The sequence below is a fragment of the Oncorhynchus tshawytscha genome, linkage group LG21, assembly GCF_018296145.1.
Source record: "Oncorhynchus tshawytscha isolate Ot180627B linkage group LG21, Otsh_v2.0, whole genome shotgun sequence".
In the NCBI taxonomy this organism is placed as follows: Eukaryota; Metazoa; Chordata; class Actinopteri; order Salmoniformes; family Salmonidae; genus Oncorhynchus; species Oncorhynchus tshawytscha.
The window spans coordinates 39,678,748-39,706,284 of NC_056449.1; the positions used below are offsets into that span (position 1 = coordinate 39,678,748).

The following is a 27,537-nucleotide window of genomic DNA, read 5'->3' on the forward strand; positions in this document are numbered from 1 at the left end:
GTTACAACCCCTTTTAAGACCTACAGACACTTCCAGGTGGGAGTCCCCAGACTGCTTTGTGGTGGCGTCCTCTTCTGACAGGGCAGGAGATCATCATCCATCGTAACTTGTTTCTGAAACTCTTTTGTATCTTCCTCTGTATCCTAGGATGAGTCACACAATCAAGTCAGTGGTCATTTGCACATAACTTAAAATAGATTTGTTGTGGCGAACGTTAGCTAGGCGGCTTGGTGGCTAACGCTAACTAGCTGGCTAACGTTAACTCTATAGGTTAGGGTTTAATAAATCTTCTTAGGGATATCCCCCTTTTTTTCAATTTTCGCCTAAATTACATACCCAAATCTAACTGTCTGTAGCTCAGGCCCGGAAGCAAGGATAAGCATATTCTCGGTACCATTTGAAAGGAAAAAACTTTGAAGTTTGTGGAAATGTGAATTGAATTTAGGAGAATATAACACAATAGATCTAGTAGAAGAAAATACAAAGATAAAACCAACTGTTTTTTTTTCTACCACTATCTTTGAAATGCAAGAGAACGGTCACAGTTCCAGCCATCACTCTGGTTGTAATTCCAGTAGTGTCCACAAGATGGCAGCTGCAAAGTTTCAGATGGATAACTTGAAGTATGAGTGAACTACAAGACTTTTAGTGTGAAGTCCCCAGGTACATTTGGGCAAATCGTGAAGGAGACATGCGCATTCATATTACATTTTTCTGCAAGAATATCGTCAAATCTGTATATTTGGACTTTGATATAGCTTTCCAAGTGTTAGTAGCCATATTATAAATTTGTTCTTAACTGACATGCCTTGTTAAATAAAGGTTAAATAAAATAAATAAAAAGTATTTGTGAGATGCAGAGTTGGTGAACGGATGATCTCTGCAAGTGTGGTTCCCACCGTGAAGCATGGAGGAGGAGGTGTGATGGTGTGGGGGTGTTTTGCTGGTGACACTGTCTGTGATTTATGTAGAATTCAAGGCACACTTAACCAGCATGGCAACTACAGCATTCTGCAGCGATACGCCATCCCATCTGGTTTGAGCTTAGTGAGACTATCATTTTTATTCAACAGGACAATGACCCAACACACCTCCAGGCTGTGCAAGGGCTATTTGACCACGAAAGAGAGTGATGGGGTGTTGCATCAGATGAGCTGGCCTCCACAATCACCCGACCTCAACTCAATTGAGATGGTTTCAAATCAAGTACTATTTGTCACATGCACCGAATTCAACAGGTGTAGACCTGAGGCTACAGTATATACAGGGGGTTACCGATACAGAGTCAATATGGAGGCTATATACAGGGGGTACCGGTACAGAGTCAAAGTGGGAGGCTATATACAGGGGGTTACCGATACAGAGTCAATGTGGAGGCTATATACAGGGGGTACCGGTACAGAGTCAAAGTGGAAGGCTATATACAGGGGTACCGGTACAGAGTCAATGTGGAGGCTATATACAGGGGGTTACCGATACAGAGTCAATATGGAGGCTATATACAGGGGGTTACTGATACAGAGTCAAAGTGGGAGGCTATATACAGGGGATTACCGATACAGAGTCAATGTGGATGCTATATACAGGGGGTACCGGTACAGAGTCAATGTGGATGCTATATACAGGGGGTACCGGTACAGAGTCAATGTGGAGGCTATATACAGGGGGTACCGGTACAGAGTCAATGTGGAGGCTATATACAGGGGGTACCGGTACAGAGTCAAAGTGGGAGGCTATATACAGGGGATTACCGATACAGAGTCAATGTGGAGGCTATATACAGGGGGTAACGGTATAGAGTCAAAGTGGGAGGCTATATACAGGGGTTACCGGTACAGAGTCAATGTGGAGGATAGATACAGGGGGTACCGGTACAGAGTCAATGTGGAGGCTATATACAGGGGGTACCGGTACAGAGTCAATGTGGAGGATAGATACAGGGGGTACCGGTACAGAGTCAAAGTGGGAGGATATATACAGGGGGTACCGGTACAGAGTCAATGTGCGTGGGCACCGGTTAGTCGAGGTAATTGAAGTAATAAATAAAGGTGGTTAGAGTAATTAAAGTGATATATGCATAGATAACTGAGAGTGGCAGCAGCGTAAAGGGGGATGGGGGGGGGCAATGCCAATAGTCTGGGTAGCCGTTTGATTAGATGTTCAGTAGTCTTATGGCTTGGGGATAGAAGCTGTTTGTTAGCCTCTTGGACCTACACTTGGCATTCCTGTACCGCTTACCATGTGGTAGCAGAAAGAACAGTCTATGGCTAGGGTGGCTGGAGACTTTGACCATTTTTAGAGCCTTCCTCTGACACCGCCTGGTATAGAGGTCCTAGATGGCAGGAAGCTTGACCCCAGGAATGTACTACCATCTGTAGTGCCTTGCAGTCAGAGGCCGAGCAGTTGCCATACCAGGCAGTGAAGCAACCAGTCAGAGTGCTCTCGATGGTGCAGCTGTAGAACCTTTGAAGGATCTGAGGATCCATGCCAAATCTTTTCAGTGTCCCGAGGGGGAATAGGTTTTGTCGTGCCCTCTTCACAACTGTCTTGGTGTACTTGGACCATGTTAGTTTGTTGGTGATGTGGACACCAAGGAACTTAAAGCTCTCAACCTGCTCCACCACAACCCCGTCGATGAGAATGGGGGTGTACTTGGTCCTCCTTTTCCTGTCGTCCACAATCATCTGTAGTGCCTTGCGGTCGGAGGCCGAGCAGTTTCCATACCAGTCAGTGATGCAACCGGTCAGGATGCTCTCGATGGTGCAGCTGTAGAACCTTTGGAGGATCTGATGATCCATGCCAAATATTTTCAGTCTCCCGAGGGGGAATAGGTTTTGTCGTGCCTTCTTCACGACTGCCTTGGTGTGCTTGGACCATGTTAGTTTGTTGGTGATGTGGACACCAAGGAACTTGAAGCTCTCAACCTGCTCCACTACAGCCCCGTCAATGACAATGGGGGTGTCCTCGGTCCTCCTTTTCCTGTAGTCCACAATCATCTCCTTAGTCTTGATCACGTTGAGGGAGAGGTTGTTGTCCTGGCACCACACGGCCAGGTCTCTGACCACCTCCCTATATGCTGTCAAATCGTTGTTGGTGATCAGGCATACCACTGTTGTGTCATCGGCAAACTTAATGAGGGTGTTGGAGTCGTGCCTGGCCGTGCAGTCATGAGTGAACAGGGAGTACAGGAAGGGACTGAGCACATGTAACTGATGTGAAATGGCTAGCTAGTTAGCGGTGGTGCGCGCTACTAGCGTTTCAATCGGTTTCCCTTGCTCTGGGACCTTGAAGTAGTTGTTCCCCTTGCTCTGCAAAGTCCGCGGCTTTTGTGGCGTGATGGGTAACGATGCTTCGTGGGTGTCAGTTGTTGATGTGTGCAGAGGGTCCCTGGTTCGGGCGAGGGGACAGAAGCTATACTGTTGCACACGCACCCCTGAGGGGCCCCTGTGTTGAGGATCAGCGTGGTGGATGTGTTGTTACCTAACCTTACCACCCGGGGGGCGGCCTGTCAGGAAGTCCAGAATCTAGTTGCAGAGGGAGGTGTTGAGTCCCATGGTCCTTAGCTTTCTGATGAGCTTTGAGGGCACTATGGTGTTGAACACTGAGCTGTAGTCTATGAATAGCATACTCACAAATGTGTTCCTTTTGTCCAGGTGTGAAAGGGCGGTGTGGCGTGCAATAGAGATTGCATCATCTGTGGATCTGTTGGGGTGGTATGCAAATTAGAGTGGGTCTAGTGTTTCTGGGATAATGGTGTTGATGTGAACCATGACCAGCCTTTCAAAGCACTTCATGGTTACAGACGTGAGTGCTTCGGGTCGATAGTCATTTAGGCAGGTTACCTTAGTGTTCTTGGGAACAGGGACTATGGTGGTCTGCTTGGAAGATGTTGGTATTACAGACACTTGCCAGTTGGTCAGCACATGCTCGGAGTACATGTCCTGGTAATCCGTCTAGCCCTGCGGCCTTGTGAATGTTGACCTGTTTAAAGGTCTTACTCACATCGGCTGCAGAGAGCTTGATCACATAGTCATCCGGAACAGCTGAGGCTCTCATCCATGTTTCAGTGTTACCTGCCTCGAAGCGAGCATAGAAGTAATTTAGCTCGTCTGGTAGGCCCGTGTCACTGGGCAGCTCTCGCCTGTGTTTCCCTTTGTAGTCTGTAATATTTTTCAAGCCCTGCCACATAAGACGAGCGTCGGAGCCGGTGAAGTACGATTTGATGTTAGTCCTGTATTGACACTTTGCCTGTTTGATGGTTCGTCAGAGGGCATAGTGGGATTTCTTATAAGCTTCCAGGTTAGAGTTCCGCTCCTTGAAAGCGGCAGCTCTACCGTTTAGCTCAGTGAGGATGTTGCCAGTAATCCATGGCTTCTGGTTGGGGTATGTACGTACAGTCACTGTGGGGACGACGTCATCGATGCACTTATTGATGAAGCCAGTGACTGTTCTGCCTGCGGCTATGGAATCCTGACCTGTTCACCGGACGTGCTTCCTGTCCCAGACCTGCTGTTTTCAACTTTCTAGAGACAGCAGGAGTGGTAGAGATACTCTGAATGATCGGCTATGAAAAGCCGAATTACATTTACTCCTGAGGGGCTGACTTGCTGCACTCTCGACAACTACTGTGATTATTATTATTTTACCATGCTGGTCATTTATGAACATTTGAACATCTTGGCCATGTTCTGTTATAATCTCCACCCGGCACAGCCAGAAGAGGACTGGCCACCCCACATAGCCTGGTTCCTCTCTAGGTTTCTTCCTAGGTTTTGTCCTTTCTAGGGAGTTTTTCCTAGCCACCGTGCTTCTACACCTGCATTGCTTGCTGTTTGTGGTTTTAGGATGGGTTTCTGTACAGCACTTTGAGACATCAGCTGATGTACGAAGGGCTATATAAATACATTCGATTTGATAAGAGACAGTAGGAGCAACATTATGTACAAAATAAGTTACAAAAAATGTGAAAAAACAACAAAATAGCACGTTTGGTTAAGAGGCCATAAAATAGCAGGCATACCCTCCGGCGCCATCTTTGGGGTGAGTTGGACCGCAGCATGAAGGAAAAGCAGCCAACAAGTGTTCAGCATATGTGGGAACTCCTTCAAGACGGTTGGATAAGCATTCTAGGTGAAGCTGGGTGAGACAATGCCAATAGTGTGCAAAGCTGTCGTCAAGGCAAAGGGTCGGTCATCCATATATTTTATACTTTATATTCTTATCCGTATTAGGTTTTGTTGTGGAATTTGTTAGAAATTAGGTTTTGTTGTGGAATAGTTAGATATTACCTGTTAGATACTGCTGCACTCTCGGATCTAGAAGCATAAGCATTTCGCTACACTTGCAATAACATCTGCTAACCATGTGACCTATAAAATTTGATTAGATTTTTTAAATTTGATTTGGCTACTTTGAATAATCGAAAATATATTTTGATTTGTTTAACACTTTTTTGGTTACCACATGATTCCATATGTCTTATTTCATAGTGTTGATGTCTTCACTATTATTCTACAAGGTAGAAAATAGTTTAAAAATTACGAAAAACCCTTGAACAAAGCTGGTTTAAAATAAAACTTCACCTCACCAAAAAAACAAACACTATCATAACCCACCAACCGGTGGCGCCATCGACCAAACGACAAGAGTTGGAGACTTCGACGCCTGAGGATTCATGCCGCGTTCAAACTAATTGGAAGCTCGGGAACTCGAAAATCTCCTACTTTATACGTCAGCGCCTACAAAACAACTGGGATTTCGAAAAAAAAAAAAAAAAAAACGAGCTCAGACTGAGAAAAGAAAAAAATCGATTTTTACGGTCACCCAACTCAGGAACTCGGGCCTCTTTCCGGAGCTTCCAACATTTCCGACCTGAAAATCACTGACGTCATTATTTGATCTCGTATTCTTCCGTGTTCCCAGTTGATTTGAACGCGGCATCAGTTAGAGATGGCGTCCCTTTTGCAGCCTGACAGGGTTCTCTACCTAGTTCACGGAGAGAAAAAGATCCGATCGCCGTTGTCGACACTTTATTTTTGTCGGTATTGCAGTGAATTGCGTTCCCTAGAATGTGTGTCTCACGAGGTAAGTGACGAAAATGTCAACACTACCGTGTGGCTAACTATCTCAATCCTAGAGATATCTAGCTAACAAGCTCGTAGCGTTAGCGGTTTGGGAGGGATTGGTCAACATAGTCCAGCCCCCGTACAATAAACACTGTAATCTTATTTGCCATATCGCACGTCAATCAACATTTATTAAACAGCTCTGTCGTGTGATTGGTCAGATATGTCGTCTTTACTTCCGTCCTACTTTCATAATTTTGTACGTTTTAGCTAGCTACCTAGCTAAGCTAACTGTTAACAATCAAGCAAGACAGCTAACTAAACAACATAATACATCGTTTGTGATCACTAACTTATTTTGTCCAATTAACAATGACACAAATTCCCACTGGAAATACAATTTAAACCCAACGAGCATTTGAAAAGCGTTTTTAATTGTTGGCTAGCTTCACAGCCTCCTAGCTGGCTAACGTACTCTCTTCATCACCACACCCAGACAGATCGACCACAGTGCGGTCTCAGATCAACACATTTTCACAGAGGTCGTTATTCTTGTGAAATATCTTATTTAGGTAGCTGGCTACCTATTTATCGAGTCGATACGTGCCACGTCAGACAGCCATGATTGTTCATTTTACACAGCCACACAACTGACAGTGACCCACATAAACTCTTAATTTGTATTATACTGAAGCTGATCGGTTGCTAACGCATACTAATCATGTTTCAGCATGAAACAATATCTATCTGTGCAGTTGTAACTAGTAGCTAGCTACGATGGATAGCAATGCACATTCATGTATTCCCACTAACCACGGATCATAATGTCCGGAACGGTGCAAATGGAATGGCATCAAACACCTGGTAACCAGGTGTTTGATGTATATGATACCATTCCACGAATTCCGCTCCAGTCATTACTACGAGCCCGTTCTCCCCAAATAAGGTGCCACTAACATAGATTGTTGAATGCTGCCTCTGTTTTCTAGGTGGACTCACATTACTGTCCGAGCTGCCTGGAGAATATGCCTTCAGCAGAGGCAAAGCTGAAGAAGAACAGGTGAGAAACATTTGCAACTGAGCATCGGCTTAGACCTGTTATATACGGTCTGTGGCATAGACCTATTCCTTATTGTGTAGCCATTGACAATTTTCTGCTGCATCCAGCCTACATTTCCCAGCTCTCTGTTTTGTTCTAGGAAGAGGATATGCAACCAGCTGAACGAAAACTTCAGGTTAGGCATAGAGGTTAAGCTTAGGGTTATCTATCATTCATGTTTATTTGACTCCCTATTTCAAAAGACGGTGAAGAAGTTCTGAAGGAAAAATATTGGTGTGTTGGTGCAGCTACAGCCAATTATCGCCAAAATAATATTGCTTAAATTAATATCCCGATATGTAACTTGACCCTTCCCATTACTATTACATATCTAATTCTATGCGGTCGAAGATCAGGTTAAGGTTAGTTATAGCCTAGTTTAGGGTTAAGGAAAGCCATAAAAGCTGGCAATGGGTTTGAGTACTGCGACTATTTCTTTCGGTTGAAGAACAAAGGATATGTAACTAGCTATACCTTCTTCCTCGTCGTGCCCCAGGTGTGCAAACTGCTTCGACTGCCCGTGCTGCATGCACACCCTGTCCACCCGGGCAACCAACATCCCAGCCCCTCTTCCTGACGACCCCAGCAAGACGACCATGAAGAAGGCCTACTACCTGGCCTGTGGCTTCTGTCGCTGGACATCCAGAGATGTGGGCATGGCTGACAAGTCTGTGGGTGAGTGACAGGCCTACCTTACTGTTGATGATGAGGGGGAGATAATGGACTGTTGACTTTTTTTTTGTATAGTGGGCCTATGTTAAGCATGATCTGCTATCCTGTGGCTGAGTGAGTGTGAGAAGTGGCTTCAACCAAATCAAATAGCAAACCTTGCTGGTGATCCTAGTTACTAAGCTACTGAAGGAAGTGTCCCCCCCTGCATTGGTGATGAGGGGGAGATGTATGGGACTGACTTGTTAATAGGCTATGTTAGAATGGCTCAAATGCTAAACAAATTCATATCTGATGTATACACTAGCTACTGCAGCTGAAGAGTAACTATAAGCTTGCTGTGTGCTAGCTAGCTATAGACTAGCTACTGCAGCTGTATGGAGCTTTGTTTGGAATTGTTACTCTGAATAGATGTGTCCCTTATCATGTACTTGACTAGTAGCCTATGTATCTGTTGTGTGACTTGTTAGGTGTTTTATGGAGGACTATTTCACTTCATTTATATATTTTTTTGTGTGTCTTCACTTCAGCCAGTGGAGGATGGCAGGAGCCGGACAACCCTCATACTCAACGGGTATGTTGCCTTCCTTTTGGTCGGATCTATTTTCTCTCTCTCGCTCTCTCAAGTGTTTCTCACATGTCGAGCTCGACAACCCCAGGCAGTAGAATGCTGTGACACTGGAAGTTACATAGAGTCTATTGTAATTGATGCTGTATTTAAAATTAAAAAACACTGTGTGATCAACCACAAATAGACACACTCCTGATACAGGCCCCAGGCTTAAGTGTTGGCTTTGACTTGTGCTTTCTACTATTTGTTTCCTGCTGGTAACATACATGGGTGGGGCGGCAGGGTAGCCTAGTGGTTAGGGCGTAGGAGGCGGCAGGGTAGCCTAGTGGTTAGAGCGTAGGAGGCGGCAGGGTAGCCTAGTGGTTAGAGCGTAGGAGGCGGCAGGGTAGCCTAGTGGTTAGAGCGTAGAGGCGGCAGGGTAGCCTAGTGGTTAGAGCGTGGAGGCGGCAGGGTAGCCTAGTGGTTAGGCGTAGAGGCGGCAGGGTAGCCTAGTGGTTAGAGCGTGGAGGAGGCGGCAGGGTAGCCTAGTGGTTAGGCGTAGAGGCGGCAGGGTAGCCTAGTGGTTAGAGCGTAGAGGCGGCAGGGTAGCCTAGTGGTTAGAGCGTAGAGGCGGCAGGGTAGCCTAGTGGTTAGAGCGTAGAGGGCAGGGTAGCCTAGTGGTTAGAGCGTAGAGGCGGCAGGGTAGCCTAGTGGTTAGAGCGTAGGAGAGGCGGCAGGGTAGCCTAGTGGTTAGAGCGTAGTGGAGGCGGCAGGGTAGCCTAGTGGTTAGGGCGTTGGAGGCGGCAGGGTAGCCTAGTGGTTAGAGTGTAGAGGCGGCAGGTAGCCTAGTGGTTAGAGTGTAGGAGGCGGCAGGGTAGCCTAGTGGTCAGAGCGTTGGGCCGGTAACGGAAAGGTTGCTAGATCGAATCCTCTGAGCTGACAAGGTCAAAAGCTGTCGTTCTGCCCCCTGAACAAGGCAGTTAACCCACTGTTCCTAGACTGTCATTCTAAATAAGAATTTGTTCTTAACTTACTTGCCTAGTTAAATAAAGGTGAAATAAAAAAAATAAAAGGGGTATGCTGATGAGAGATGTGTGTGTGTGTATATATATATACTGTATACATGGTTCTTTGACCTGTCATTTCCTCCTATTATAATACTACTATCCTATGACAGTCTGACTCATGTTATGTTGGGTATTTTTCTTTCAGATCAATAAACTGATAGAGTATTACCAGCAGCTGGCCCAGAGGGAGAAACTGGAGAGGGACAGGAAGAAGCTGGCCAGGAGACGACCCTATATGCCACTGGCCTTCTCGGTACACCACTCACACACACACATACACACACACACTCCAGGAGATAACATGCTCAGCTTTCACACTTCTCTCTGGAATATGAACTTGACTGTTTTACACGTTAAACCTCTCTCAATAACCACAACCCAGCTCCCACTTTTTATTTTTTTTAAAATAATGAGCATTTTCAAATATGCTTTTAATCTTTGTTTGTTGTGATGGTTATGGCTGTGTTATTAACCCTGCTGGTGGCGGGATCTGAAATTAACAAGGCAACTATTTCTGAATAGCCTACATGATGTAATGTTATGTTCCAGTATGTTGACATTGATTGAACTGCATGTATAGTTCATGTGTATGGACAGAAGGACTGGTTTAGGTTAGAACCTGCGGCATACTGGAACATTGACGAGTCACTATAAGCTAGCTGTGTGCTAGCTAGCTATATACTAGCTACTGCACCTGAAGTCATTATAAGCTAGCTGTGTGCTAGCTAGTTATAGACTAGCTACTGCAGCTGAAGAGTCACTAAGCTAGCTATGTGCTAGCTAGCTATATAGTAGCTACTGCAGCTAACGAGTCACTATAAACTAGCTGCTAGCTGTGTGCTAGCTATATACTAACTACTGCAGCTGAAGAGTCACTATAAGCTAGCTGTGTGCTAGCTAGCTATACACTAGCTACTGCAGCTGAAGAGTCACTATAAGCTAGCTGCTACCTGTGTGCTAGCTAGCTATACACTAGCTACTGCAGCTGAAGAGTCACTATAAGCTAGCTGTGTGCTAGCTAGCTATACACTAGCTACTGCAGCTGAAGAGTCACTATAAGCTAGCTGTGTGCTAGCTAGCTATACACTAGCTACTGCAGCTGAAGAGTCACTATAAGCTAGCTGTGTGCTAGCTAGCTATACACTAGCTACTGCAGCTGAAGTGTCACTATAAACTAGCTGCTAGCTAGCTATACACTAGCTACTGCAGCTGAAGAGTCTTCAGCTATACCACTAATGCTTTTCTGTTGCTGTTGCATGTTGTCAGTTACCTGCCATGTTTGCTGCTTTGGTTTCACTTGATACTTTCTTCTTTGTCTTTGCTTCTGCACGCTGATATGTTGGTTTTAACCCCTCCGTCCCCCAGCAACACACTATTCACGTGGTGGTGAGTTGTATTTTTCACAACTTTGATAGACAAACACTGTTCTCTCTCGGGAAATGTAATGTTCATGCCTGTAGTATAGTAGACAGTTGTAACTCACTGTTAACATAAAGATTTGTGTTCTCTTCGTTCAAACCAAAAAAATATTTCTCTAGGTTTGGTTTATTTGGCTTCGATCTGAATTTTATTTTTTAGGTATTTATGCTAGTAAATGTTTTCCCAATTTAGATATTTGAAAAATCTAAACATTTGAACAGTTATCAATAGAAATGCCAGTGTTTCCTCCCCTGTAAGTCTACCACATGGTGGTGTCTTGTCTGTGAGTTAGTTGACATTTGTGGTTGTGTTGCTCTGTAAAGGAGAAGTATGGTCTGGGTACCAGACTACAGCGACAGAGACCTGGAGCTCCTATCACCAGTCTGGCTGGTCTTTCGTGAGTATTACTTTCCATTCACTAAAATGTTATTGTCCATAACGTATGAGTATCACATCCTGATACTATAATGCACTATCCCTTTATAGTCCTTAACGTATGAGTATCACATCCTGATACTATAATGCACTATCCCTTTATAGTCCTTAACGTATGAGTATCACATCCTGATACTATACTGCACTATCCCTTTATATTGTCCTTAACGTATGAGTATCACATCCTGATACTATACTGCACTATCCCTTTATATTGTCCTTAACGTATGAGTATCACATCCTGATACTATAATGCACTATCCCTTTATAGTCCTTAACGTATGAGTATCACATCCTGATACTATACTGCACTATCCCTTTATATTGTCCTTAACGTATGAGTATCACATCCTGATACTATAATGCACTATCCCTTTATAGTCCTTAACGTATGAGTATCACATCCTGATACTATACTGCACCATTGCTTTATTGTACACGTACATGACAAATCATGTTGTTCACTGAATAGGGTGCAGTTTGGGATAAAGCCATGCTGGTAGTTCATGAATACATCTTTCACTGTCTGCTATAATGGCCTTCACTGTGTCTGTCCCTATTCTAGTCTGAAGGAAGGTGAAGACCAGAAGGAGATTAACATAGAACCAGCTCAGGCTTTAGATGAAGTGGAGCCACTGCCTGAAGACTGCTACACCAGACCCATCAACCTACCTGAGGGTAAGAGACAAATCAAATCAAATCAAATTTTATTTGTCACATACACATGGTTAGCAGATGTTAATGCGAGTGTAGCGAAATGCTTGTGCTTCTAGTTCCGACAATGCAGTAATAACGAACAAGTAATCTAACTAACAATTCCAAAAAAACTACTGTCTTATACACAGTGTAAGGGGATAAATAATATGTACATAAGGATATATGAATGAGTGATGGTACAGAGCAGCATAGGCAAGATACAGTAGATGATATCGAGTACAGTATATACATATGAGATAAGTATGTAAACCAAGTGGCATAGTTAAAGTGGCTAGTGATACATGTATTACATAAGGATGCAGTCGATGATATAGAGTACAGTATCAACGTATGCATATGAGATGAATAGTGTAGGGTAAGTAACATTATATAAGGTAGCATTGTTTAAAGTGGCTAGTGATATATTTACATCATTTCCCATCAATTCCCATGATTAAAGTGGCTGGAGTAGAGTCAGTGTCATTGACAGTGTGTTGGCAGTAGCCACTCAATGTTAGTGGTGGCTGTTTAACAGTCTGATGGCCTTGAGATAGAAGCTGTTTTTCAGTCTCTCGGTCCCAGCTTTGATGCACCTGTACTGACCTCGCCTTCTGGATGACAGCGGGGTGAACAGGCAGTGGCTCGGGTGGTTGATGTCCTTGATGATCTTTATGGCCTTCCTGTAGCATCGGGTGGTGTAGGTGTCCTGGAGGGCAGGTAGTTTGCCCCCGGTGATGCGTTGTGCAGACCTCACTACCCTCTGGAGAGCCTTATGGTTGAGGGCGGCGCAGTTGCCATACCAGGCGGTGATACAGCCCGCCAGGATGCTCTCGATTGTGCATCTGTAGAAGTTTGAGTGCTTTTGGTGACAAGCCGAATTTCTTCAGCCTCCTGAGGTTGAAGAGGCGCTGCTGCGCCTTCCTCACGATGCTGTCTGTGTGAGTGGACCAGTTCAGTTTGTCTGTGATGTGTATGCCGAGGAACTTAACTTGCTACCCTCTCCACTACTGTTCCATCGATGTGGATGGGGGGGTGTTCCCTCTGCTGTTTCCTGAAGTCCACAATCATCTCCTTAGTTTTGTTGACGTTGAGTGTGAGGTTATTTTCCTGACACCACACTCAGAGGGGCCTCACCTCCTCCCTGTAGGCCGTCTCGTCGTTGTTGGTAATCAAGCCTACCACTGTTGTGTCGTCCGCAAACTTGATGATTGAGTTGGAGGCGTGCATGGCCACGCAGTCGTGGGTGAACAGGGAGTACAGGAGAGGGCTCAGAACGCACCCTTGTGGGGCCCCAGTGTTGAGGATCAGCGGGGAGGAGATGTTGTTGCCTACCCTCACCACCTGGGGGCGGCCCGTCAGGAAGTCCAGTACCCAGTTGCACAGGGCGGGGTCGAGACCCAGGGTCTCGAGCTTGATGACGAGCTTGGAGGGTACTATGGTGTTGAATGCCGAGCTGTAGTCGATGAATAGCATTCTCACATAGGTATTCCTCTTGTCCAGATGGGTTAGGGCAGTGTGCAGTGTGGTTGAGATTGCATCGTCTGTGGACCTATTTGGGCGGTAAGCAAATTGGAGTGGGTCAAGGGTGTCAGGTAGGGTGGAGGTGATATGGTCCTTGACTAGTCTCTCAAAGCACTTCATGATGACGGATGTGAGTGCTACGGGCGGTAGTCGTTTAGCTCAGTTACCTTAGCTTTCTTGGGAACAGGAACAATGGTGGCCCTCTTGAAGCATGTGGGAACAGCAGACTGATATAGGGATTGATTGAATATGTCCGTAAACACACCGGCCAGCTGGTCTGCGCATGCTCTGAGGGCGCGGCTGGGGATGCCGTCTGGGCCTGCAGCCTTGCGAGGGTTAACACGTTTAAATGTCTTACTCACTTCGGCTGCAGTGAAGGAGAGGCCGCATGTTTCCGTTGCAGGCCGTGTCAGTGGCACTGTATTGTCCTCAAAGAGGGCAAAAAAGTTATTTAGTCTGCCTGGGAGCAAGACATCCTGGTCCGTGACTGGGCTGGGTTTCTTCCTGTAGTCCGTGATTGACTGTAGACCCTGCCACATGCCTCTTGTGTCTGAGCCGTTGAATTGAGATTCTACTTTGTCTCTGTACTGGCGCTTAGCTTGTTTGATAGCCTTGCGGAGGGAATAGCTGCACTGTTTGTATTCAGTCATGTTACCAGACACCCTGCCCTGATTAAAAGCAGTGGTTCGTGCCTTCAGTTTCACACGAATGCTGCCATCAATCCACGGTTTCTGGTTAGGGAATGTTTTAATCGTTGCTATGGGAACGACATCTTCAACGCACGTTCTAATGAACTCGCACACCGTATCAGCGTATTCGTCAATGTTGTTGTCTGACGCAATACGAAACATCTCCCAGTCCACGTGATGGAAGCAGTCTTGGAGTGTGGAGTCAGCTTGGTCGGACCAGCGTTGGACAGACCTCAGCGTGGGAGCTTTTGTTTTAGTTTCTGTCTGTAGGCAGGGATCAACAAAATGGAGTCGTGGTCAGCTTTTCCGAAAGGGGGCGGGGCAGGGCCTTATATGCATCGCGGAAGTTAGAGTAACAATGATCCAGGGTCTTTCCACCCCTGGTTGCGCAATCGATATGCTGATAAAATTTAGGGAGTCTTGTTTTCAGATTAGCCTTGTTAAAATCCCCAGCTACAATGAATGCAGCCTCCGGATAAATCGTTTCCAGTTTGCAGAGAGTTAAATAAAGTTCGTTCAGAGCCATCGATGTGTCTGCTTGGGGGGGGATATATACGGCTGTGATTATAATTGAAGAGAATTCTCTTGGTAGATAATGCAATCTACATTTGATTGTGAGGAATTCTAAATCAGGTGAACAGAAGGATTTGAGTTCCTGTATGTTTCTTTCATCACACCATGTCACGTTGGCCATAAGGCATACGCCCCCGCCCCTCTTCTTACCAGAAAGATGTTTGTTTCTGTCGGCGCGATGCGTGGAGAAACCCGCTGGCTGCACCGCTTCGGATTGCGTCTCTCCAGTTAGCCATGTTTCCGTGAAGCAGAGAACGTTACAGTCTCTGATGTCCCTCTGGAATGCTACCCTTGCTCGGATTTCATCAACCTTGTTGTCAAGAGACTGGACATTGGCGAGAAGAATGCTAGGGAGTGGTGCACGATGTGCCCGTCTCCGGAGTCTGACCAGAAGACCGCTTCGTTTCCCTCTTTTTTCTGAGTCGTTTTTTTTTTTTTGGTCGCTGCATGTGATCCACTCGGTTACACTGGTTATGAGGCAGAACACAGGATCCGCATCGCGAAAAACATATTCTTGGTCGTACTGATGGTGAGTTGACGCTGATCTTATATTCAGTAGTTCTTCTCGGCTGTATGTAATGAAACCTAAGATGACCTGGGGTACTAGTGTAAGAAATAACACGTAAAAAAACAAAAAACTGCATAGTTTCCTAGGAACGCGAAGCGAGGCGGCCATCTCTGTCGGCGCCGGAAGTTAATTCAACAGCCCCTAAACCTAACCCCTAAGCCGAACCACTAACCCCGGACCTTGAACTCTACACTAACCCTACACCAGACCTATCAACCTACCTGAGGGTAAGAGACAACAACCCCTAACCACTAACCCTGGACCTTGAACTCTACACTAACCCTACACCAGACCTATCAACCTACCTGAGGGTAAGAGACAACAGCCCCTAAACCTAACCCCTAAGCCTAACCACTAACCCCGGACCTTGAACTCTACACTAACCCTACACCAGACCTATCAACCTACCTGAGGGTAAGAGACAACAGCCCCTAAACCTAACCCCTAAGCCTAACCACTAACCCCGGACCTTGAACTCTGCACTAACCCAGACCTATCCACCTACCTGAGGGTAACAATGACTAGTACTTAAAAAAAAAAAAATTGTTTTAATAATAATCTACAATCGTTAATTGAAACAATAACAAAATGTCCTCCCTTCCACTGTTTTGGTAAAGATCTGAGCGATGGGGCTAGAGAAATGTAACCACTCAGATGAATAGAAAGATCTGAGCGATGGGGCTGGAGAAATGGAACCACTCAGATGAATAGACAAAGCTATGGATGCAAGGACTAATATTAAAATGATTGTTTTAACCATGTTATGAGGCTATACAGTGTTTTACATTTATGTTTCCAAACATTGTGAGTAAAACAAGCTTATATTTTGTGTTCAGATGGGGGACAGTTGAACAAAGCTCATGAGGCATTTATAAGTTCTATTCTTCAAGAGTCAAGGGGTACAGATCATTTAATTTTAATAAAAAATAATCTCGCAACTAAGGATTCTAGCTTCATCTACTACTTTTCCTTAGAGCTAATTGTTATAATGAAGTCTACTGCTATATCAATAACCGGGGTATGCTGTGGTTGTTTTCAAATCTGCCGTGTTTTGTGGTCTGGTTGACCATGTTGTGTTAACTTTCCTGGTGTGTGTTATGTATTCCAGTGACATCCTTGCGTCAGCGCCTGCTCCAGCCTGACTTCCAGCCAGCCGGAGCCTCTCAGCTCCACCCCAAACACAAACACCTGTTGATCAAGCGCTCTCTGCGATGCAGGGTCAGTTTAGACGCAGTAATTTACACGACACTAACCTTCTCAAGAAATGGGCATTTTACTATTATTTTACTGTTGTTTATCTGTCAGTTTTTCTTGATGGTAGAAATGTTTATTTTCTTCCTAGAAATGTGAGCACAATCTGAGCAAGCCAGAATTCAACCCAACCTCAATCAAGTTCAAAATCCAGCTGGTGGCTGTGTAAGTATTGCTTAGCATCTCCTCTGTACCGAAACACATTCACCTTTGTTTTCTACTCTTGAATTGTATTATTTCTCAGTAAAGTGATGTGATTTTCAATCCTAAAGGAGTTACATCCCTGAGGTCAGAATAATGTCCATTCCAAACCTGCGCTTCCAGAAGGCAAGTCAATTATTCAAGTAACGGAACAGGCCCCAAAAACATGTTTGAAGACAATCTGTGTCACATTTTGTCTGTAGAGGAGCAGAATGACTTACAGTATGAGTGGTATCATGTTGTCTGTAGGGTAGCAGAATGACTTACAGTATGAGTGGTATCATGTCTGTAGGGTAGCAGAATGACTTACAGTATGAGTGGTATCATGTTGTCTGTAGGGTAGCAGAATGACTTACAGTATGAGTGGTATGTCTGTAGGGTAGCAGAATGACTTACAGTATGAGTGGTATCATGTCTGTAGGGTAGCAGAATGACTTACAGTATGAGTGGTATCATGTCTGTAGGGTAGCAGAATGACTTACAGTATGAGTGGTATCATGTCTGTAGGGTAGCAGAATGACTTACAGTATGAGTGGTATCATGTCTGTAGGGTAGCAGAATGACTTACAGTATGAGTGGTATCATGTTGTCTGTAGGGTAGCAGAATGACTTACAGTATGAGTGGTATCATGTTGTCTGTAGGAGAGCAGAATGACTTACAGTATGAGTGGTATCATGTCGTCTGTAGGGTAGCAGAATGACTTACAGTATGAGTGGTATCATGTTGTCTGTAGGGTAGCAGAATGACTTACAGTATGAGTGGTATCATGTCTGTAGGGTAGCAGAATGACTTACAGTATGAGTGGTATCATGTCTGTAGGGTAGCAGAATGACTTACAGTATGAGTGGTATCATGTCTGTAGGGTAGCAGAATGACTTACAGTATGAGTGGTATCATGTTGTCTGTAGGGTAGCAGAATGACTTACAGTATGAGTGGTATCATGTTGTCTGTAGGGGAGCAGAATGACTTACAGTATGAGTGGTATCATGTCTGTAGGGTAGCAGAATGACTTACAGTATGAGTGGTATCATGTTGTCTGTAGGGTAGCATAATGACTTACAGTATGAGTGGTATCATGTTGTCTGTAGGGTAGCAGAATGACTTACAGTATGAGTGGTATCATGTCTGTAGGGTAGCAGAATGACTTACAGTATGAGTGGTATCATGTCTGTAGGGTAGCAGAATGACTTACAGTATGAGTGGTATCATGTCTGTAGGGTAGCAGAATGACTTACAGTATGAGTGGTATCATGTCTGTAGGGTAGCAGAATGACTTACAGTATGAGTGGTATCATGTTGTCTGTAGGGTAGCAGAATGACTTACAGTATGAGTGGTATCATGTCTGTAGGGTAGCAGAATGACTTACAGTATGAGTGGTATCATGTTGTCTGTAGGGTAGCAGAATGACTTACAGTATGAGTGGTATCATGTTGTCTGTAGGGTAGCAGAATGACTTACAGTATGAGTGGTATCATGTTGTCTGTAGGGTAGCAGAATGACTTACAGTATGAGTGGTATCATGTCTGTAGGGTAGCAGAATGACTTACAGTATGAGTGGTATCATGTTGTCTGTAGGGTAGCAGAATGACTTACAGTATGAGTGGTATCATGTTGTCTGTAGGGTAGCAGAATGACTTACAGTATGAGTGGTATCATGTTGTCTGTAGGGTAGCAGAATGACTTACAGTATGAGTGGTATCATGTCTGTAGGGTAGCAGAATGACTTACAGTATGAGTGGTATCATGTTGTCTGTAGGGTAGCAAAATGACTTACAGTATGAGTGGTATCATGATGTCTGTAGGGTAGCATAATGACTTACAGTATGAGTGGTATCATGTCTGTAGGGTAGCATAATGACTTACAGTATGAGTGGTATCATGTCTGTAGGGTAGCAGAATGACTTACAGTATGAGTGGTATCATGTTGTCTGTAGGGTAGCAGAATGACTTACAGTATGAGTGGTATCATGTTGTCTGTAGGGTAGCAGAATGACTTACAGTATGAGTGGTATCATGTCTGTAGAGGAGCAGAATGACTTACAGTATGAGTGGTATCATGTTGTCTGTAGGGTAGCAGAATGACTTACAGTATGAGTGGTATCATGTCTGTAGGGTAGCAGAATGACTTACAGTATGAGTGGTATCATGTTGTCTGTAGGGTAGCAGAATGACTTACAGTATGAGTGGTATCATGTCTGTAGGGTAGCAGAATGACTTACAGTATGAGTGGTATCATGTTGTCTGTAGGGTAGCAGAATGACTTACAGTATGAGTGGTATCATGTCTGTAGGGTAGCAGAATGACTTACAGTATGAGTGGTATCATGTCTGTAGGGTAGCAGAATGACTACAGTTTGAGTGGTATCATGTCTGTAGGGTAGCAGAATGACTTACAGTATGAGTGGTATCATGTCTGTAGGGTAGCAGAATGACTTACAGTATGAGTGGTATCATGTCTGTAGGGTAGCATAATGACTTACAGTATGAGTGGTATCATGTCTGTAGGGTAGCATAATGACTTACAGTATGAGTGGTATCATGTCTGTAGGGGAGCAGAATGACTTACAGTATGAGTGGTATCATGTCTGTAGGGGAGCAGAATGACTTACAGTATGAGTGGTATCATGTCTGTAGGGTAGCATAATGACTTACAGTATGAGTGGTATCATGTTGTCTGTAGGGTAGCAGAATGACTTACAGTATGAGTGGTATCATGTTGTCTGTAGGAGAGCAGAATGACTTACAGTATGAGTGGTATCATGTTGTCTGTAGAGGAGCAGAATGACTTACAGTATGAGTGGTATCATGTTGTCTGTAGGGTAGCATAATGACTTACAGTATGAGTGGTATCATGTTGTCTGTAGGGTAGCAGAATGACTTACAGTATGAGTGGTATCATGTCTGTAGGGTAGCAGAATGACTTACAGTATGAGTGGTATCATGTCTGTAGGGTAGCAGAATGACTTACAGTATGAGTGGTATCATGTCTGTAGGGTAGCAGAATGACTTACAGTATGAGTGGTATCATGTTGTCTGTAGGAGTGCCAGGTGCTGCTCACCCTGACCAACCCCGTGGAGAATATTACCCACGTCACCCTGGTGGGCTGTGAGGAAGGAGACCCAGAGGACATCAACAGCACTGCTAAGGTACTACAGACTAATGTTGGAAAGCTACTGGTAATTTACCAAGGTTACCGGGATCTTTAGTCACAGATTTTCTGCATCTTTTTGCATCTTCAGTAATTTATACTTGAGAACATATATTTATATATAGTTTCTCTTTCTGTATCCATGAGTTTCTGATAGATAGATGATGTGGTTCAAGAGAAAATAAACAAAGGAATTGAAAAAAGCATCTAATCAACAATGGCTTCATTTTCACTCTAACTCTTCTATCTATTTACCTTTTTTCACAACTACTAAGTTTGGCCCCAAAACATTGACAGCAAATACATAGTCACAGTAAAATAATATATATATATTTTTTTTTTAAACGTGTGTGTGTGTGTATATATATGTATATATATTTAGAAAAATATGCATGCTGTCCCAGTCAAAAGTGTGGACACAAACTACTCATTCAATGCCAAGAGTGGGCAAAGCTGTCATCAAGGCAAAGGGTGGCTACTTTGAAGAATCTCAAATACAAATGGCTGAAACCCTCATAGTAAACACCAATGGTAATCACTAAGTTGGTTTACATTTAGGATATATATATATATCTTTTACAGCTTTCTCATTCTTAATTATAGTTTATTTTTTATAATTTAATTATTTTGTGATAAGGCCATACAGAGGGCCATATTAGACTCCTATGATAAGCTAAAGTACCCAAAAGGGCCACGAGCTGTCTTGGATAGATTACATAATTTTTATTATTATTTAATAAAATGTAACCTGTATTTAACTAGGCAAGTCAGTTTAGAACAAATTCTTATTTACAATGACGGCCTACCGGGGAACAGTGGGTTAACTGCCTTGTTCAGGGGCAGAACGACAGATTTTTACCTTGTCAGCTCAGGGTTTCAATCTAGCAACCTTTCCGTTACTGGCCCAACGCTTTAACCACTAGGCTACCTGCTGCCCCAAAAAGCCTTGAAAGATACTGCAATTGTGGTAGTTTACTGGTAAATTTTTGAAAGTTTCCAGTAATATACCCTTCCTTTGTAACCCTACTGCTGACCTCTCACCCCTGACCTCTGTTGTTGATGTTAATATAGTGGTTTTATAGGTGATGGTTCCTACCAAGGAGTTGACCTCTGGCAGGGAAGGTTGTTGATGTTAATATTGTGGTTTTATAGGTGATGGTTCCTACCAAGGAGTTGGTCCTGGCAGGGAAGGATGTTGATGATGATGATGATGTTTTATAGGTGATGGTTCCTACCAAGGAGTTGGTCCTGGCAGGGAAGGATGATGTTGATGATGATGTTTTATAGGTGATGGTTCCTACCAAGGAGTTGGTCCTGGCAGGGAAGGATGTTGTTGATGATGTTTTATAGGTGATGGTTCCTACCAAGGAGTTGGTCCTGGCAGGGAAGGATGATGATGATGATGTTTTATAGGTGATGGTTCCTACCAAGGAGTTGGTCCTGGCAGGGAAGGATGATGATGATGATGTTTTATAGGTGATGGTTCCTACCAAGGAGTTGGTTCTGGCAGGGAAGGATGTTGATGATGATGATGATGATGATGATGTTTTATAGGTGATGGTTCCTACCAAGGAGTTGGTCCTGGCAGGGAAGGATGATGCAGCATGATGATGTTTTATAGGTGATGGTTCCTACCAAGGAGTTGGTCCTGGCAGGGATGGATGATGAGATGATGATGTTTTATAGGTGATGGTTCCTACCAAGGAGTTGGTCCTAGGGAAGGATGATGACTGTGATGTTTTTAGGTGATGGTTTTACCAAGGAGTTGGTCCTGGCAGGGAAGGATGATGATGATGATGTTTTATAGGTGATGGTTCCTACCAAGGAGTTGGTTCTGGCAGGGAAGGATGATGATGATGATGATGATGTTTTATAGGTGATGGTTCCTACCAAGGAGTTGGTCCTGGCAGGGAAGGATGCTGCAGCAGATTACGACGAGTTGGCCGAGCCACAGGACTTCCAGGACGACCCAGAGTGAGTCTTAAGTACAATACGGTCATATCATATTTGACTGTATGTTTGTTTTACTCCATGTGTAACTCTGTGTCGTTGTGTGTGTCGAACTGCTTTGCTTTATCTTGGCCAGGTCGCAGTTATAAATGAGAACTTGTTCTCAACTTCCCTACCTGGTTAAATAAAGGTGAAATAAATAAAAAAATCAAATAACATTTATACAGTAGAATTAAGCAATAAGGCCCGAGGAGCTGTGGTATATTTTAAACTGCCATAATTTTGTTAGCCCCCAGGTAGAGTAGCTACTGCCTTCATTTTGCTGGACCCCAGGTAGAGTAGCTACTGCCTTCATTTTGCTGGACCCCAGGTAGAGTAGCTACTGCCTTCATTTTGCTGGACCCCAGGTAGAGTAGCTACTGCCTTCATTTTGCTGGACCCCAGGTAGAGTAGCTACTGCCTTAGCAGCAGCTACTGGGGATCCATAATAAATACAAATACATCAGTGTCCGCAACATGGCTGGTTTTCCCTTTGTAATCTGTAGATCCTGCCACATGTCTCGTCTGAGCCGTTGAATTACGACTCCACTTCGTCTCTATTCTGACGTTTTGTCTGTCGGATTGCCTTACGGAGGGAATAACTACACCGTTTGTGTTCAACCATGTTCCCCGTCACCTTGCCATGGTTTAATGCGGTAGTTCTCACTTTCAGTTTTGCTCAAATGCTGCCATCTCTCCACGGTTTCTGGTTAGGGTCGGTTCTAATAGTCACAGTGGGAACAACTTCCTCTATACACTTCCTGATGAACTGTGTCCGTGTAAACGTCAATGCTATTCTCAGAGGCTACCCTGGAACATATCCCAGTCCGGTGATCAAAACAATCTTGAAGCGTGGATTCAGATTGGTCAGACCAGCGTTGAATAGACGTTAGCTCGGGTACTTCCTGTTTGAGTTTCTGCCTATAGGAAGGGAGGAGAAAAATGGACTTGTGATCTGATTTGCCAAAGTGAGGTCGGGGGAGGGGCCTTGTAGGCATCTTCAAAAGGGCGAGTAGCAGTGGTCTAGTGTTGTTTTTTCATTCTAAGCGAGTACTACAGTCAATGTGTTGTTAGAACTTCGGTAGAATTTTCCTCAAATTTGCATTGTTAAAATGCCCAGCTACAATAAATGCGGCCGCAGGATATGTGGTTTCCAGTTTGCCTAAAGTCTAGTGTAGTTCTTTGAGGGCCGTCGCTGTATCAACTTAAGGGGGAATATACACGGCTGTGACTATAACAGAAGATAATTCTTTTGGGAGGTAATATGGTCTGCATTTGATTGTGAGGTATTCTAGGTCAGGTGAACAAAAGGACTTGACTTCCTGTATGTTATCACAATCACACCATGAGTAGTTAATCATGAAACATACACCTCCGCCTTTCTTCTTCATGGAGAGTTCTTTATTCCTGTCTGTGCAATGAACTGAGAACCCAGCTGGCTGTATGGACCAGGACAGTATATCCAGAGAGAGCCATGAGTCCGTGAAACAGAGTATGTTACAGTCCCTGATGTCTCTCTGGAAGGAGATCCTCGTGCTGTATGAACTGAGGAGCAAGGACATTAGTTTAGAACAAGTGTAGTTTTTGGGAGTAGGATGACATTTTACCTCTGCTCCTGGGCTCCTAACCTTCCCTCTCTGCCCCTCATCTCCTAACCTTCCCCCTCTGGCCCTGGTCTCCTAACCTCCCCCTCTGGCCCTGGTCTCCTAACCTCCCCTCTGGCCCTGGTCTCCTAACCTTCCCCCTCTGGCCCTGGTCTCCTAACCTTCCCCCTCTGGCCCTGGTCTCCTAACCTCCCCCTCTGGCCCTGGTCTCCTAACCTTCCCCCTCTGGCCCTGGTCTCCTAACCTACCCCTCTGGCCCTGGTCTCCTAACCTTACCCCTCTGGCCCTGGTCTCCTAACCTTACCCCTCTGGCCCTGGTCTCCTAACCTTACCCCTCTGGCCCTGGTCTCCTAACCTTACCCCTCTGGCCCTGGTCTCCTAACCTTACCCCTCTGGCCCTGGTCTCCTAACCTTACCCCTCTGGCCCTGGTCTCCTAACCTTACCCCTCTGGCCCTGGTCTCCTAACCTTACCCCTCTGGCCCTGGTCTCCTAACCTTCCCCCTCTGGCCCTGGTCTCCTAACCTTCCCCCTCTGGCCCTGGTCTCCTAACCTTACCCCTCTGGCCCTGGTCTCCTAACCTTCCCCCTCTGGCCCTGGTCTCCTAACCTTACCCCTCTGGCCCTGGTCTCCTAACCTTCCCCCTCTGGCCCTGGTCTCCTAACCTTCCCCCTCTGGCCCTGGTCTCCTAACCTTACCCCTCTGGCCCTGGTCTCCTAACCTTCCCCCTCTGGCCCTGGTCTCCTAACCTTCCCCCTCTGGCCCTGGTCTCCTAACCTTCCCCCTCTGCTCCTGTCTCTCCTCCAGTGTGGTGGCCTTCAGGAAATCCAATAAGATCGGTTTCTTCATCAAGGTGGTCCCTCAGCGCGAGGAGGACGGGGATGTCACAGTGTCCTTTAAGATCCGCCACGACTTCCGCAACTTGGCGGCTCCCATAAGGCCGAGTGAGGAGGGCGACGCCCCCACCGAGGCCATCTGGCTCACACACCACGTAGAGCTCAGCCTGGGGCCGATCATAGCGTGAAGAGCTTACACACACACACACACACACACACACCGAATACACATCTTTTACACAAACACACACACACACACACACACTGTACATGCATTGGATCACATATCTCTCTCTCTCTCACACACACTCACACACTTCTCTGTACCCCCAAGCAGTTCCAGAGACCCTTTCCTGCTTCACGCTTCAATTTAAGCATTATCTTCATCATCCTCCTCTAAGGATGAAGAGTATTTACCTGCATGCTATGCCAGGCTACATCTACCTACTAATAAATGTCTCTTAGATGATGTCATTACTGTTTCTCCTCTCTGGGTTGAAGGTAGGATGAGACTGTCATTCTCCTCTCTGGGTTGAAGGTAGGATGAGACTGTCATTCTCCTCTCTGGGTTGAAGGTAGGATGAGACTGTCATTACTGTTTCTCCTCTCTGGGTTGAAGGTAGGATGAGACTGTCATTACTGTTTCTCCTCTCTGGGTTGAAGGTAGGGTGAGACTGTCATTACTGTTTCTCCTCTCTGGGTTGAAGGTAGTGTGAGACTGTCATTACTGTTTCTCCTCTCTGGGTTGAAGGTAGGGTGAGACTGTCATTACTGTTTCTCCTCTCTGGGTTGAAGGTAGGGTGAGACTGTCATTACTGTTTCTCCTCTCTGGGTTGAAGGTAGGGTGAGACTGTCATTACTGTTTCTCCTCTCTGGGTTGAAGGTAGGGTGAGACTGTCATTACTGTTTCTCCTCTCTGGGTTGAAGGTAGGGTGAGACTGTCATTACTGTTTCTCCTTTCTGGGTTGAAGGTAGGGTGAGACTGTCATTACTGTTTCTCCTCTCTGGGTTGAAGGTAGGGTGATCTCCTCTCTGGGTTGAAGGTAGTTGAGAGTTACTGTTTCTTTTGCTGAAGGTAGGATGTCTTCAGTGAGACTAAAGTCTGGGTTGAAGGTAGGGTGAGACTAAGGAGTTGGGAGTTATTTTTGCTGTTGTCTTCAGTACTAAAGTCCAGTCAGTTGTTCTATTAGCAGTATTGAAGTAGTGAGACCTGTAAACGTGTCAGTTTGTCTGAGGCACTCTGCAGTGGTAAGATATTAGATATTACTTTTAACACTATCGGTCAATCATACATTTGAATTACATGTGAAGTTTATATTGATTGGAGGGTTTCTACTGAAGATGTGACCAACAGGGAGGGGCTGGTAGCAACCTTTCACTGGCGTTGTTTTGATTGGTCAGGAAATAATTCCCCCCTTGGTTTGTTAGACAGAGCCTTATATCACGGTTAACCTGTACTGGCTAATAAAATTAATGTTTTAAAAACACCGTGTGTGTGTGTGTTGTGTTATTGGAGAGGAGTCGAAGTCAATGGGCTCAAACGAGAGACGAGGACCAACCAAACAAAAATCACAAACTCAACTCACAGTTTATTTCTCTAATTTAAAGTTAAAATCAGGACTTTTTGGCTGTCAATGTCCTTTATTAGAATCATTTTAATTAGTTTTTACCTTTTGATTCATGTATTGTTTATTGGTTGTCTTTAAACTGTAGTCTAATCAATTTCCCTTTGTCATTTAGTGCATTTTGACCGTGCCACCACAAGGTGGAGCTGTAGGGTTGTTTATGATATGGTGTACTGGCATGAGCTATGCTGCCTCCTGTAGATGGCAGCTGTGAGTCACTGTCAACAGTGTTTATATTTTACTAGGCAAGTCAGTTGAGAACAAATGATTATTTTCAATAATGGCCTTGGAACAGTGGGTTAACTGCCTTGTTCAGGGGCAGAACGACATATTTTTTTTACCTTGTCAGCTCGGGGATTCGATCTCGCAACCTTCCAGTTACTAGTCCAATTGCTCTAACCACTAGGCTAGCTGCTGCCCCAGCTATATTGAACAAAAAATATAAACATAACATGTGAAGTGTTGGTCCCATGTTGATTAATGAGCTGAAATAAAAGATCCCTGAACCTTTAGATATGCACAAAAAGCTTATTTCTCTCCCAATTTTGTGCACAAATTTGTTTACATCCTTGTTAGTGAGCATTTCTCGTTTGCTAAAATAATCCATCCACCTGACAGGTGTGGCATATCAAGAAGCTGATTTAACAGCATGATCAGTACACAGGTGTGGCTTGTGCTGGGGACAATAAAAGGCCACTTTAAAATGTGCAGTTTTGTTACACAACACAATGCCACAGATCTCTCAAGTTTTGAGGGAGTGTGCAATTAGCATGTTGACTGCATTAATGTCCACCAGAGCTTGTTACAAGATAATTTAATGTTAATTTCTCTACCATAAGCCACCTCCAACATCGTTTTAGAGAATTTGGCAGTACGTCCAACCAGCCTCACAGCCACAGACCACGTGTAACCACGCCAACCCAGGACAGACCATGTGTAACCACACCAACCCAGGACAGACCATGTGTAACCACGCCAGCCCAGGACCTCCACATCTGACTACTTCACCTGCCGGATCGTCTGAGACCAGCCACCCGGACAACTGATGAAACTCAGGAGTATTTCTGTCTGTAATAAAGCCCTTTTGTGGGTGGAAAAACAAATTCTGATTGACTGGGTCTGTCTCCCTAGTGGGTGGGCCTATGCTCCCCCATGCCCACCCATGGCGGTGCCCCTGCCCAGTCATTTGAAATCCATAGATTAGAGCCTGATGTTTATTTATTTCAATTGACTGATGTCCTTTATATGAACTGTAACTTTTGGGAAATTGTTGCGTGTTGAGTTTATATATTTTTTTGTCCAGTATACATTAGAGATGTGCTTTTTGTTAAGTGAATCAAAGATAAAATGTCCATCTCAATAGGTGGAGCAGCGGTCCCCGAGTGGCACAGCGGTCTAAGGCACTGCATCTCAGTGCTAGAGACGTCACTACCGACCCTGGTTTGATCCCGGGCTGTATCACAAAACCGGCTGTGATCGGGAGTCCCATAGGGTGGCGCACAATTGGCTCAGTGTTACCAGGGGAGGGTTT

The 27,537-nt window shown here is 44.8% G+C and overlaps 1 protein-coding gene across 5 annotated transcripts; it reads left to right on the top strand.

Annotated features, from left to right (window-relative positions):
* The first annotated feature begins 5,913 nt into the window (after positions 1–5,913).
* LOC112220593 (dynactin subunit 4) lies at positions 5,914–25,797 on the top strand. Of its 5 annotated transcripts, none has more exons than XM_042303506.1 (16): positions 5,918–6,084; positions 7,055–7,125; positions 7,661–7,839; positions 8,364–8,407; positions 9,596–9,703; positions 10,816–10,836; positions 11,193–11,266; positions 11,870–11,982; positions 16,460–16,569; positions 16,694–16,767; positions 16,875–16,929; positions 19,845–19,952; positions 21,831–21,928; positions 24,353–24,919; positions 24,957–25,000; positions 25,495–25,797. In XM_042303506.1, the coding sequence occupies exons 1-14, from the start codon at positions 5,950–5,952 to the stop codon at positions 24,567–24,569; spliced, it is 1,407 nt and encodes a 468-aa protein (XP_042159440.1). In that variant the 5' UTR covers positions 5,918–5,949; the 3' UTR covers positions 24,570–24,919; positions 24,957–25,000; positions 25,495–25,797. The 5 variants fall into 5 exon arrangements, with proteins under 5 accessions (XP_042159443.1, XP_042159440.1, XP_042159441.1 ...); XM_042303507.1 differs by having other exon boundaries at positions 24,353–24,882; XM_042303505.1 differs by lacking the exon at positions 24,957–25,000 and having other exon boundaries at positions 24,353–24,882.
* Positions 25,798–27,537: the final 1,740 nt, after the last annotated feature.

Coding starts and splice junctions, on each gene's coding strand:
- LOC112220593 (XM_042303506.1), top strand. CDS start 5,950: ATGGCGTCCCTTTTGCAGCCTGACAGGGTTCTCTACCTAGTTCACGGA. Junction 11,267..11,869: donor ACCAGTCTGGCTGGTCTTTC/GTGAGTATTACT, acceptor TCCCTATTCTAG/TCTGAAGGAAGGTGAAGACC. Junction 11,983..16,459: donor ACCCATCAACCTACCTGAGG/GTAAGAGACAAA, acceptor TATGTATTCCAG/TGACATCCTTGCGTCAGCGC.